The 12288-nt window shown below is 31.6% G+C and overlaps 1 protein-coding gene across 2 annotated transcripts in view; it reads left to right on the top strand.

The window, feature by feature from the left end:
* Positions 1-12288, top strand: part of LOC115887425 — a 300519-nt gene that overhangs the window by 179274 nt on the left and 108957 nt on the right. For both annotated transcript variants that reach the window (XM_030906842.1, XM_030906843.1), the window contains exons 4-5: positions 2167-2256; positions 11359-11466. In XM_030906842.1, coding sequence (XP_030762702.1) covers positions 2167-2256; positions 11359-11466 — 198 coding nt within the window. The remainder of the gene's footprint in view (positions 1-2166; positions 2257-11358; positions 11467-12288) is intronic.

The following is a 12288-nucleotide window of genomic DNA, read 5'->3' on the forward strand; positions in this document are numbered from 1 at the left end:
AGATGCCAGTTATCGCGAGGATTTTAAGCAACAAGCGTAAAGACCTTAACCTTTATAGTTTTTGCAGTACCGTTAAAATTAAATTCAAGGAAGACTGATTTTGAATAAAAGTGCCAACTTGTGACTGTGATAGTGCCTTTTTATTAAGAACATAAGTTAAAATGATATTTTTTATAATGGACAATTAGCGATGTTATATAATTTAGTGTAAAAATGGGTCAACAGCCGTCCAAGGATAAATTATCACGCTCAGCTTCAGAAAGGATTGACCGTAGAGAAAGGTTTCATAGTTTTGGAAAAAGATCCGGTAAGGACTTACACTTCAGATGGTACTGAAAATAAAATAATACTCTAATAATAATATTACTCTCTGAATAACATATTTCAGATTTTATTATTCTCAGGTTTGACCTATAACTGACCCTTAATTTGTGTTACAAAGTAACTAACAGTCTATTATTAAACGTGATTTAAAATTACGGTTATAAGATTTTATGTGTAATAATAGATAGTAATAATTTATGAAACTTCTTTTATTATTCTTTTAACTACAAAGTATTGTGTATTTTTATTATTTTTGTACATGAACGTCAACATTTTATAAAAAATTAAGTAGATGTACTTCCTCCAGAACAGGCTTTGTCATTTCTATTCTGGAATTATTATATACCTGGTGCGTCTCAAAGGCTCACCTCTATAACTTTTTTATTTTTTTCATATAAAAAAACAAGATTTGGTACGTTAGTATATGACATAAATTAAGATTGATTGCTGTATTCAGTTGTTTTTAGTCACTTCCTCTGTTTCACCTGAAATGACTACAACTTTTAATTTTTAAATGATACCCTCGGTATTTTTTACTTTATTCGATAGAAGATGACACTCTGTATAGAAACGACATATCATATGTCAACTTTTGACATTTTCGCATATGATTTATTTGAAATTGTAACATACGATCACATACGATTCATAACGACAATTTGACTCGAAATATACCAAGTTTGTGGTACCAAATTATTCGTAAAAAATGCTTTTTTTAAATACGCTAATGAGGCACCCTTGTTCCATTCGAAAAAAAATGAGATAAGTGAGATTAAAAATACGATTTGGGCATCTTTTAACCGACCAAGGCACGAAAAACTTTAAACGATCAAATCTATTTTTCCAACGATCCTTGATTAAAAATTAGTATTTTGAACACAGCCAAAAAAATTAGTATTTTGAACCCACTCCAGATTGAAATTTAAAATACGATTTTTCTTTAAACGAAAATGTCAAAAGTTGACATATGATATGTGATTCTATTCATAGTGTCATTTTCTGTCGAATAGAGTAAAAATAAACTGGGGGTATCATTTAAAAATCAAAAGTTGTAGTCATTTCCGGTGAAACAGGAAGTGACCAAAAACAATTGAATATGTCAATCGAGCCTAATTTATGTCATATACTAACATACCAAATCTCGTTTTATTAAGTGAAAAAAAAATGTTGTAGGGGTGAGTCATTTTTCAGACATGGGTTTTAACCTTTTAACTTATACTGTGTAAACTCGGATAATGTCTACTTATCTGAATATATAATCAGTTAATCAAAAATTGGATTATGATCCAGTTAAAGGTTGATTCTCACTATACCTTCCGTTTCCATTCCATATCCGTTCCGTATTTTTTATTGTATTGAGGCTATACGTAAGCTTCCGTTCCATATCAGTTTCTTACATTTTATTGTAAAATTTATATCATTACGAAAGTTTTATTTTAAAAATCTGTATCTTTTGAAAAAGGTAATAGATTTAATTAAGATGTGAAAGAATAAATAAATATCAACAAAATGTTAACAGAGCTGATACAAATATAAGTACTTGACAACACTGTTTGCGATACGCTTCAGTCCGTCTGACAAAAAAATGTATGGAAAGAAAGGATATGGAAAGGAAGGGAAACGGATAGTATGCATTGTATGGAAGAAAAGGATTGGAACGGATAGTGTGCATTGGGGAAATGGAAGGTAGCTGATACGGAAGGTACAGTGATAATCAGCCATAATGGATATCCAATCTATAATTAAGTAATAACAAGAATAGTAACATAATATTACTATTTTTAGGATTTGCCTCTTTCATTATTAAAAGTGTGTTTTATAATAAATTATTTTTCTTTACAGGTTCTGCAAAGAAAAGGGAGGCTATTCAAGTTACACAAGTACTAACTCCAAATAAGCTATCAACAAGGAATCAGCAGAATCTCGCAGAAAGTAAGTACAATATATATTTTTGAAACATTTTTGTCTTAAAAGCAATCCATTCAATTATTGAATATTAAAAAAAAGATCTTTTAGTAAAAGCTTTATCTAGAAGTCAGTCTTATCTGCAAAATCGATCTTGATATGAACTGCCCGCTTGAATCTATGTTAGATCTAGCATTAAATGACCTGATACTGTTAAAAGATAGCTTTCTAATTAAAATTGATCTTGGTTAGACACAGACAGTTAATTGTTTAACCAAAGTTTAAGCTACCATTAATAATGATATTTAACAGAAACTAAAATGAAACTGACATCTAGATGAAGAGAAATTAGATGGAGATCTTAAAAGTAACAGCTCTTTTTAAGTAAAGAGAACATTAAAAATAATCCAGAAAAACTTGTTTTGCTTATATATGTTATATCTTTTGTATATTAAGTTACAGAGTATGAATTATTAAATTGAAAAGATGAACATTCTATGAAGACCTAATGTTCTATAAAGTTTTAAAAACTTACCGTCTTTTAATTATCTAGTTAAGTCATATTTGGAAATATAACAAGACATTCACGTTGTATAAATTTCGAATTCATGCTTACTTTAAGTAGTGAAGAGCTGCAGTTTCGCATATTACATTCAATTTGGTCACAGTAACCACATACGTAATGTTAAATATAACCCAGATTAATGTAAAACCTATTATATCAACGCAGCATTGCAGCCTTAAGGCTTATTGTACTTAGTCTATTATTTATTACTGTAACCACTTCAAAGACAGCTATTAGATATTTATGGGTTTATACTTGTTTCACAGTTTCACATTTATCTTTTATGCCCTGCAGTCACCGAAAAATCGGTATTTTACCATTACATATCAGATTATCCAATTTTCAACTCCATTCTCAGCATTTACCCTCGTGAACTAGGTATTTCAAACCAGAGAGTGGGCTTCACTTTTGAGATGTAGAGAGAATTTTTTTCTGGGAAGTAATAGTCGTTTAAAAAGTTAACGAATACTTATAGATTGTATAGGGGGGAGGGGAGTTTATAGATCTATTGTGTATTGTGAGTTATAACTCATCATACAGCTCAGGGCTTTGACAACAGAAAGTATCTGAGACGGTTTTAGAGAGGTTAGTTCTACATCTCCGATATCAGTCGTACCTAAGTTTACGACAGGAATGGTTGTTATCTCGGCGCATTCAGTGATGAGCTGTATTGTTGTTTCCCCATTCAATCTACTGGGGTGTTCATACTGTTCATTGATGAGAAAGTGGCCTAATAAAAACCCAATGGCAACCAAAGATTGTTTTTACTTAAATCAAGGAACATCTTGATTTTTTCTGTCCTGAAAGTCCTGAAAAGTCCTGAAAAGAATTTTTTTTCTGTCCCTGAAGTCCTGAAAAAGTATTTATTATTTTTACGAATATCTACTTAGCTCCATATACCCTGTCGGCAGGAGAGAGCCATCTTGTGAGTCGGAGAGAGACGAAAGCGAAATGTTTATTACATCACCACTTAATCCGACCCTATATTTCATGCACTTGAGAAAACGCTTGCCCTTCTCTCTTTGTTCAATACATCTTATCATTATGATCTTATTCTACTGAGCGTATTGACTGTACTCTTCGTATACACGAAAACCGTTACTCAAAGCCAAAACTTGCTTACCGTCACATATTATATGTTTTGCTGTTTCTGGATCTTTATCATAGATCCTACAAGACTTCCTTCATAAATTGCTCTCGGCTGAGCTTGTTTAGGTAGTACTTGACAGCCACATGTCCTCTTAAGAAACCTGTTTTAATCCGCACTTTATTCCTGCTGAGGAATAACCTTAATTTTAGGAATTTTGATGTTTATATTTATTATTTGCACTGCTGTTCCCATTTTTCTGCTGTTAGTGAACTTTTAGCTTCCCTGTCGGTAGCTTCCTTCTGGCGATTTCGCTTGTTGCGTCACATATTGGCTTTGAGATTTTAAGACGTTTTAAAATGCTTGCCAAAGTGTAATTTTCTATTACGAGTAGTATTATGATCGGTCACTTTCGGTATTAGAATTATTCTCTTCCCTTGACTTTTTTCATCATGATTTATCTTAGAAACCCCAATTATTCTCCACTATGTTCTTCTTCTTCTCGTTGTTTAACTCTGGAAAGAGTATCTATCTTGTCTCCATCCCTATCTATCTTGTGTCGCTAGAGAAGCTTTTTGTAGATCGAAATCAATAATTTCTTTAGTTTTGCGCGTTGGAGACTTTCATCTTGGTCGTTTGCCATTAATCTTATCTTCGATGATTATTTCTTCCGGTCCATCAGTTCTTTTCGAAAGGTGCCCAAAGTACCTAAGGTATGACTGGTTTATTTTCGTTGAAAGTCTTGTGGTGACTTTCATCTGTCTCAGAATGGCGACATGGGTCCGGCGGGCGTTCTGAATATGAAAGCCACAGCTAGTATTCTTCTGTAGGTCCACATCTCGATACCCTTAGATTATCTAGGCCCATTAGGGTGCACATTTTTTTCTTTTTAGTTACCGTGAAAATATCGTTCAGGATGATGAAAAAAAAATCTGGTAAAGTTTGAATTTTTAATATTAGTATTAAGAGGTGCCTCATCGTGATTTTCTATTTCCCATTTATATACCACGGAGAAACAATTTTTTTCTTTTGAATTTTATTGCGTTCTAACAAATCAGCATTTGGGAAAATTAATACATATTCTTGTAGTAAATTGAAGGTCTTCAAAAAAGATCTGATATAAATTTTCATTTAATCAACTCGTTTGGAAGTTATTGAAGGGTAGAGTTCAACTTCAAATCCTATATGATAACTTCCGCAATTTTTTATATTTTATCACTAAATATTGGCTCATAAATATAAACTATCATATTTTATCATGAAATAATGGCTCAAACATCTAAAATATCATATTTGATGTTTTTGAGCCATTTCGTGAGAAAATACACACACCGAAAAAGTCTTGGGATATTACAATTTTATCCAGCCATCGTCAGTAATTTTATTATTTGCATTTCTGATATAATAAAATTAAAATAAACAAATAGTTTACAGGATGTATTGGAAATAAAAATACAAAATTTACCGAATTTTTCAAATTTACCTTGATTTTTATTGAACTCAAAAAAATACACACATTTTTTTTTATTCTAAACTGTGAATTAAAAAAAAAAGATAAAACCATTTTTACTTAATAAAGGGTATGTCCTCCTCTGCTGTTCTTTACAGCCCTACATCGTCTCTCCATGCTCCTGATCAAGTTGTCGATCTCTTCTTGAGGTACAGCCTGCTACGCTGCATTCACGGCCCGAAAAAGATCCTCACGAGTTTCACGAGGCATACCCATTCTCAAAATTCTTCTTTGGACCGCGTCCCATACGTGCTCGATAGGGTTGAGGTCAAGAGATTGTGCCGGCCAGGGTAAGATGTTTAATTGATGAACATTGATAAACTCACTTACCACTCTGGCTGTATGAGGCCGCGCATTATCATGCATGAGAATGAAGTTTCTCCCAAAATCATTGGCATATGGTAACACGACAGGCTCAAGAATTAAATCACGATATGTGATTCCTGTTAGAAACCTTTCAAGAAAAACGAGATCGGTTTTTCGGCCTAACTAGACTCCTCCCCAGACCATAACTGTTCCACCTTGATAAAGGTGCACTTCCTGAACATGATCCAACCGAATAAGATTTCCCAGTTCTCTCCATACCCTAAGCCTTCTCGAATCCGGATGAATTCCAAAGCGTGACTCATCCGTAAAGAGAACATTGGCCCATTGTTTATTCGACCACTGAACATGATCTTGAGCCCGCAAATATCGTACCTCTCGATTTCCTCTCGTAAGGGGTTGAGCTCTCAAGGCGCGACTACTTCTTAAGTTGACCTCTCTTAATCTATTGCGAACAGTGTCAGGACTAACGGTTACATTATGTGTTTCCTGGAGAATTAAACTAAGCTCTGGTGCTGTAAGAGTCGGTCGGCGTCGAGCATTTAATTGTAAAAAATGATCTTGCTGAGGGGTAGTAATGCGATGTCGCCCTGTGTGCCTTTCAGCAACATCACCACTTAGTAGGTACGTAGCGTGCACTTAATCGCGATATTACACTTTGCGTTGTATTTAATGCTCTAGCTACGTCGATTTGGCGCATTCCAGCTTCGAGCATACCCATGGCCCTTAGCATTTCGTCTCTGTTAAGATGTCTACGCTCCATAATGTCGTTTAATACTAAACAGAGTTCTTTGAATGAATTCTGGCCAGTTATCATAAAAACATAGCCAGTACAGGTTAAATTCGAACAATTGATGCTAGGTGCTTTTTATACATTTGACAAAAAATGCACAAACACTTCTGCAAATATCCCAAATTTAGAAATAACTAGTGTGACTACTTCGTTTCAATCGAAGTAGAAAGAATCGGCCTACAAATATGTGGTTGTTTATTGAAAACATTTATTTTTAACTTTAATAAAATGATATCCCTAGATTTTTCCGGTGTGTGTATAAAAAAAATGTAGAATGTATCATATACGATTTAAGGTTGAACTTTAATCTTCAATAACTTTCAAACGAGTCGATTAAATGAAAATTCATATTAGACCTTTTTTGAAGACCGTTTAATTTCTTACAGGCATATCGTATTGATTTTTACAAAACGCTGTTGTTTCCGCTTGTTATTTAAATGGGAAATAGAAAATCATGATGGAGCATCTGTTAATATTAATAATAAAAACTCAAACTTTACCAGAATTTTTTTTCATCATCCTGAACGATATTTTCACGGTAACTAAAAAGAAAAAAATATTTTTTTTTGGTGCACCCTAAGGCCCCCACTAGGTTAATGTCACTCTAATTTTTAACATCAAACTTTTCATAAAGCTTCATTATGAAAAAGAAAACTCTATTTTTTAAGCTAAATTAAGGAAAATTAAAAACGGGCAATAGTTCTATTATTTGTATGAGTATAAAAACATCAAATTATAATAATAATGACACACCAATATTTTTGTTCTTGAACAATACACGTAGGAAGTAAGCGATTAGCATTTTTTAATTAGAAAACTTTTATTTTCTTCGACTGTCCATTTTTTGTTATTTGATTAACAAGATTAGGCCGCGCTTATGTGTAAATGAACTTCCGCACATAATAAATTATTCAGAACATCAGGTAGAATGTGTGTGCATTTCGACGAAGGATTAACACATGATAAAAGTACGTGCTCTCTGCAATATTAACTTTAAAGGAGATAGAGCTTTCAATTTTGTTCGTATGCGTGTTTATGTCACTTTTGTATCTTATATTTATTTCCGTTACAAGAATACTAAACTGTGTGTTAGAATGTCGATCAACAGACTACTAATGGTCTATCTAAAAAAGGGAATTTCACGTCGTTCGACACTTAAAAAAAATTATGAACATTTTTAAGAATTAGTTTTAATAATCTGCATCTGCATTCTCCGTTTTGGTGAGTTCCTGGATTACAGTTGGGGGTTGGAACCTTTGGTGTTACTACAACACCTAACTAAAACACTAATTCACTACAATACATCAAAACACTTTACTTTTTTAACACTGGACGCGCGTAACCATTAGTTAAAACTGGATATGACACTAGCCATGTTACCCTCACCAGCAGAGTTTTAATCATCTGCTGTAAAGTGCTTTGGTGTATTGTGGTGAATTAGTGTTTTATTTTGCAGTTCCTACGAAGTATTTTTTTGTTATAAAAATAAAATATAAAATTTACCGAAAAAATAATCCGGTACTGGTCAAACATTCATACCATAGCAAATAGAGGGTGAGTCTTAAATTAGCGCAAATATTTTAGGGGTAGTATATTTCAACGCCAGAAACGCCATTATGAGTTTTTTTTGGCGATTTTTTTTTTGAATATTTGGAATTTTTGAAAAAATTTTTGGATTTTTTTTATTTTTAGTAAAAAACCGAGAGGTAAACCGCAGAGGAATTATGGTGTACACTATGAAGGAATTCTACAGGAATTCCAAGGAATTACGAGGAATTCCAAGGAATTCCATAGGAATTAGTAGGAATTCCAATTATTTCCGTAAGAATTCCAAGGAATTCCTTAGAAATTTAGAGGAATTCCACAGGAATTAAGAGGAATTACAAGCAAATTTATAAAAAATTAGCGAACATTAGTAAACCATGAATACTATAATAGGTAGTACTAAATTTAAAGAAAAACGTTTTGCAGGCGATTTTTTACTATCCGTTTTTCGTTTTCACTTCCAAAATTTCCCAATATCAAATATCTACACAGGTTAGATATTTTTTTAATTTAATATTGTACCCTCGATTTTATATCTAAAATATTTTCCAATAGTACGGCCGAACCACCCCCGAGAGATCTACTTATAACGTTCCCTGATTTCGCCATTTTAAAGAAACCCTCATAAGATTTTTTTATTCAGTACTCAGAAAGTGTAAAGTTGATTTTTTCATTTCCACGGAATAATACCTAGGTATATACTATAGGGAAATTAATACAACTTTAGGTGCACTTCATCAATGATACCATGCGTAATCTTATGGAATTTACTGGTGATCGTATTATGACGTGCAACTGAAGTTTTATTAATTTCCTTTCCTATAGATACGAGTATAACTAGGTACCTATCATTTTCAAAAAATCCCGAGAAAAATTAATTTTAATAAGTAAGTGCCGACATATTTCCAGTATTTTTACCTCATGATCCCCTATTAGTCCTAAAATTTAACTAAAAAAACGTAAATCTCGTAATAGTACTTTTTATTGTTAGATCTAGTACTTATAGAGACATTAGACATTTATAAAAATCACCAGAAAATTCATAGCGGAACTGCGAAACCGAGGTGGCAACGCTGGTTCAGACTGAAAGAGTTACCGAGTTCGTATCAAAGAATTCCAAGGAAGACCTTGAATGATTGACCTTAACCTTGAAGACCAGGAATTCCAAGGAATTCCGAAGGAATTACGAGGAATTCTGAGGAATTATTTGAGTAAAAGGAATTACGGTGTACACTTTTCCCTCTGCGGTTTACCCCTCGTAAAAAACATAATTTCCTAATCATATGGCAACATAGGTAGTAGATTAAATTTAAAAGAAAGAAAACCCAGAAAAGTGGTTCTCAAAATTTAAGCCAAAAATCTTTTTTTTTGGAAATTTTCGAAATAAAGTAACTCGGTTGTTTTGGACTTATTTGAAACACGGTTATGAGATAATATGTTTTTTTTAATCGAGATCTACCAGCCCGGAAAATATTTGCACTTATTTACGACTCACCCTGTATAGCATTGTTTTCTTTTCTGCGATATCATCATTAAAAAATGAATATCTAATGAAAAGACGTAAAATTTTTATTTTGCATAACTAAAATGCAATACTATAAATTATGTTAAAAATACTAAATATTATGTTAATGATTGAATAATTCTTTACATGATATTATTTTCTATGTTCAAATCGGAGATAGAACACATGATAATATATAAAATCTTTGTTAGGTATGTAAGTTAATGTAGGTATAGTATAGTAGGCTATGGTAATTTTAAAATGATCATTTAACACAATATGTTTCTTTGAGCTTCTTCGGGGATAAGAAAATCAACTACTAATAATAGATCATTCCAAAATGACCGTTAATATTCATAATTATTAATGATCGTTGGATTTTTTCATATAACGTCAATTTTATATAATAATTTCTTGCCTTTCACGGACCAGCTTTTATATACTAAAACCAACTCAATCAATCTTGAAAGTGAAAATTCTAAAATTTTATCTACAAATATTACCTTAAAAATTTTAAACATAAAAAAGGTTTTGTAATAAACATGTTTTGATGAAATAAAATTTAATGCTAATTTATATTTCCTTTGAGAGTGCGCCGAGACGACAACCATTCGTGCCATGAATTTTGGTACGACTGATATTGGAGATGGAGAACTACCCTCTATAAAACCGTCCCAGATACTGGCTTTTGTCAAAGCCCTGGGACTGTATGATGAGTTATGATTCAAGAAAGGGGGACACAATGGATCTGTAAGGTCGAAGTGATTAACCCCCCTCCCACTCATTCTAAATTCTAAAAAATTCTATATTTCCTTTGTGTAATTTACTTAAAATTAAGAACATCTTATATATTTTTTCGATATATACCGGGTGTTTCTCAAAAGTGGCTTTGAAAACTTGTTTATTTTTTCAGGTAAAAAAAACGGGATTTGGTATGTTAGTATATGACATAAAATAGGATTGATTGACGTATTCAATTGTTTTCGGTCACTTCCTGTTTCACGGGCCTTTCACGGGCCAGCTTTTATATACTAAAACCAACTCAATCAATCTTGAAAGTGAAAATTCTAAAATTTTATCTACAAATATTACCTTAAAAATTTTGAACATAAAAAAGGTTTTGTAATAAACATGTTTTGATGTAATAAAATTTAATGCTAATTTATATTTCTTTGTGTAATTTACTTAAAATTAAGAACATCTTATATATTTTTTCGATATATACCGGGTGTTTCTCAAAAGTGGCTTTGAAAACTTGTTTATTTTTTCAGGTAAAAAAAACGGGATTTGGTATGTTAGTGTATGACATAAAATAGGATTGATTGACGTATTCAATTGTTTTCGGTCACTTCCTGTTTCACCGGAAATGACTACAGTTTTTGATTTTTAAACGGCACCCTCGGTATTTTTTAACTTTATTCGATAGAAAATGACATTCTGAATAGAAAGTTTTCAATCTAGAGTGCCATGACTGTGTTAAAACCACTAATTTATACTCAAGGAACCATGGAAAAATAGATTTGGTCGTCTAATGGATTTCGTATCTTTTCCTGGCCGGTTAAAAAATGCCCAGATCGTATTTTTAATCATATTTCAAATTTTTCAAATAGAACGACGATGGCTCATTAGCATATTTGGAAAAAGCATTTTTTATGAATAATTTGGTACCACACATTTGGTATTTCGAGTCAAATTGGCATTATGAATGGCATGTTACAATTTAGCATCAAGTCAAAGTGTATAGAAATAAGTTTTTTCTTTTTAAAATAAAAAAATAACTTAAATTTTTATGATGTTTCAGGTAAGAAAAATGCCAACATCAGTCCGTCATCATCCAATGAACTCAAAAATAGGCGAAACATATTTTCATCCAAAGAAAAACCTAAACAACAATCAACTCTTCCAAAAGGTAAGTTGCTAGTTATATTTTAAATTTAGCAGCATAACGTTGAATACATATTTTTCAAACGGAAATACTAAACATTTCACCATAATGCGAACATTTTTCTTTTAAATCATATGGCATACGTCAAAAAATATTTCTTTTTTAAGTTTACCTCAAAAAAAGCGAAATAAAAGATAATATCTTAATAATTTCAGAATGTTAGTTTAGTCTGTTATTAGTATTAATTTGAATATTTATTAATTAAATTTACAAACCAAATTTTATACTAATTATGTGAGAGCTGTGAAAACAGCTCTCACCGTTTACATTGTTGAGAGTGATTTTCTCATCATTTTATTACTGGTATTTAATCTAAACAGTTTGAAAAATAACTAAATTGCTTAATAATACACATGTGAATGATCATAATTGAAGACATTTAACAAAAAAATAATATTGTGATTTTCAAATATATCTTTTAGACTTCAAAACAGACATTAAGTAAATAAAGTCAATTCTAGCTATATTTTTACAGGGTCTGTCTTACATAAGTGGACATATTTTAGGGGTGATATATTGCGATTCTAGGAACACGTTTCAGCAGTTTTTTTTTGAAAATTTTAGGTTTTTATAAAATTATTTGGGAGTTTTTTTTTTAATTTCCTGTTAGAAAAAATAATATCTAGATAATATCTAAATTTAATCCGCTATCTATGTGTAATATTATCAAGATATTCTGTTTTTAACTAAATATTTAAAATTTCGATTTTTTTAACAATAAAAAGATATTTAAAAAATTTTCGCAAAATAAAATCTCATCTGAGGTCGAAATATACCAACCCTAAA

The sequence above is a fragment of the Sitophilus oryzae genome, unplaced genomic scaffold (assembly GCF_002938485.1).
Source record: "Sitophilus oryzae breed Bouriz unplaced genomic scaffold, Soryzae_2.0 scaffold_575_pilon_pilon, whole genome shotgun sequence".
NCBI classification, from domain to species: domain Eukaryota; kingdom Metazoa; phylum Arthropoda; class Insecta; order Coleoptera; family Curculionidae; genus Sitophilus; species Sitophilus oryzae.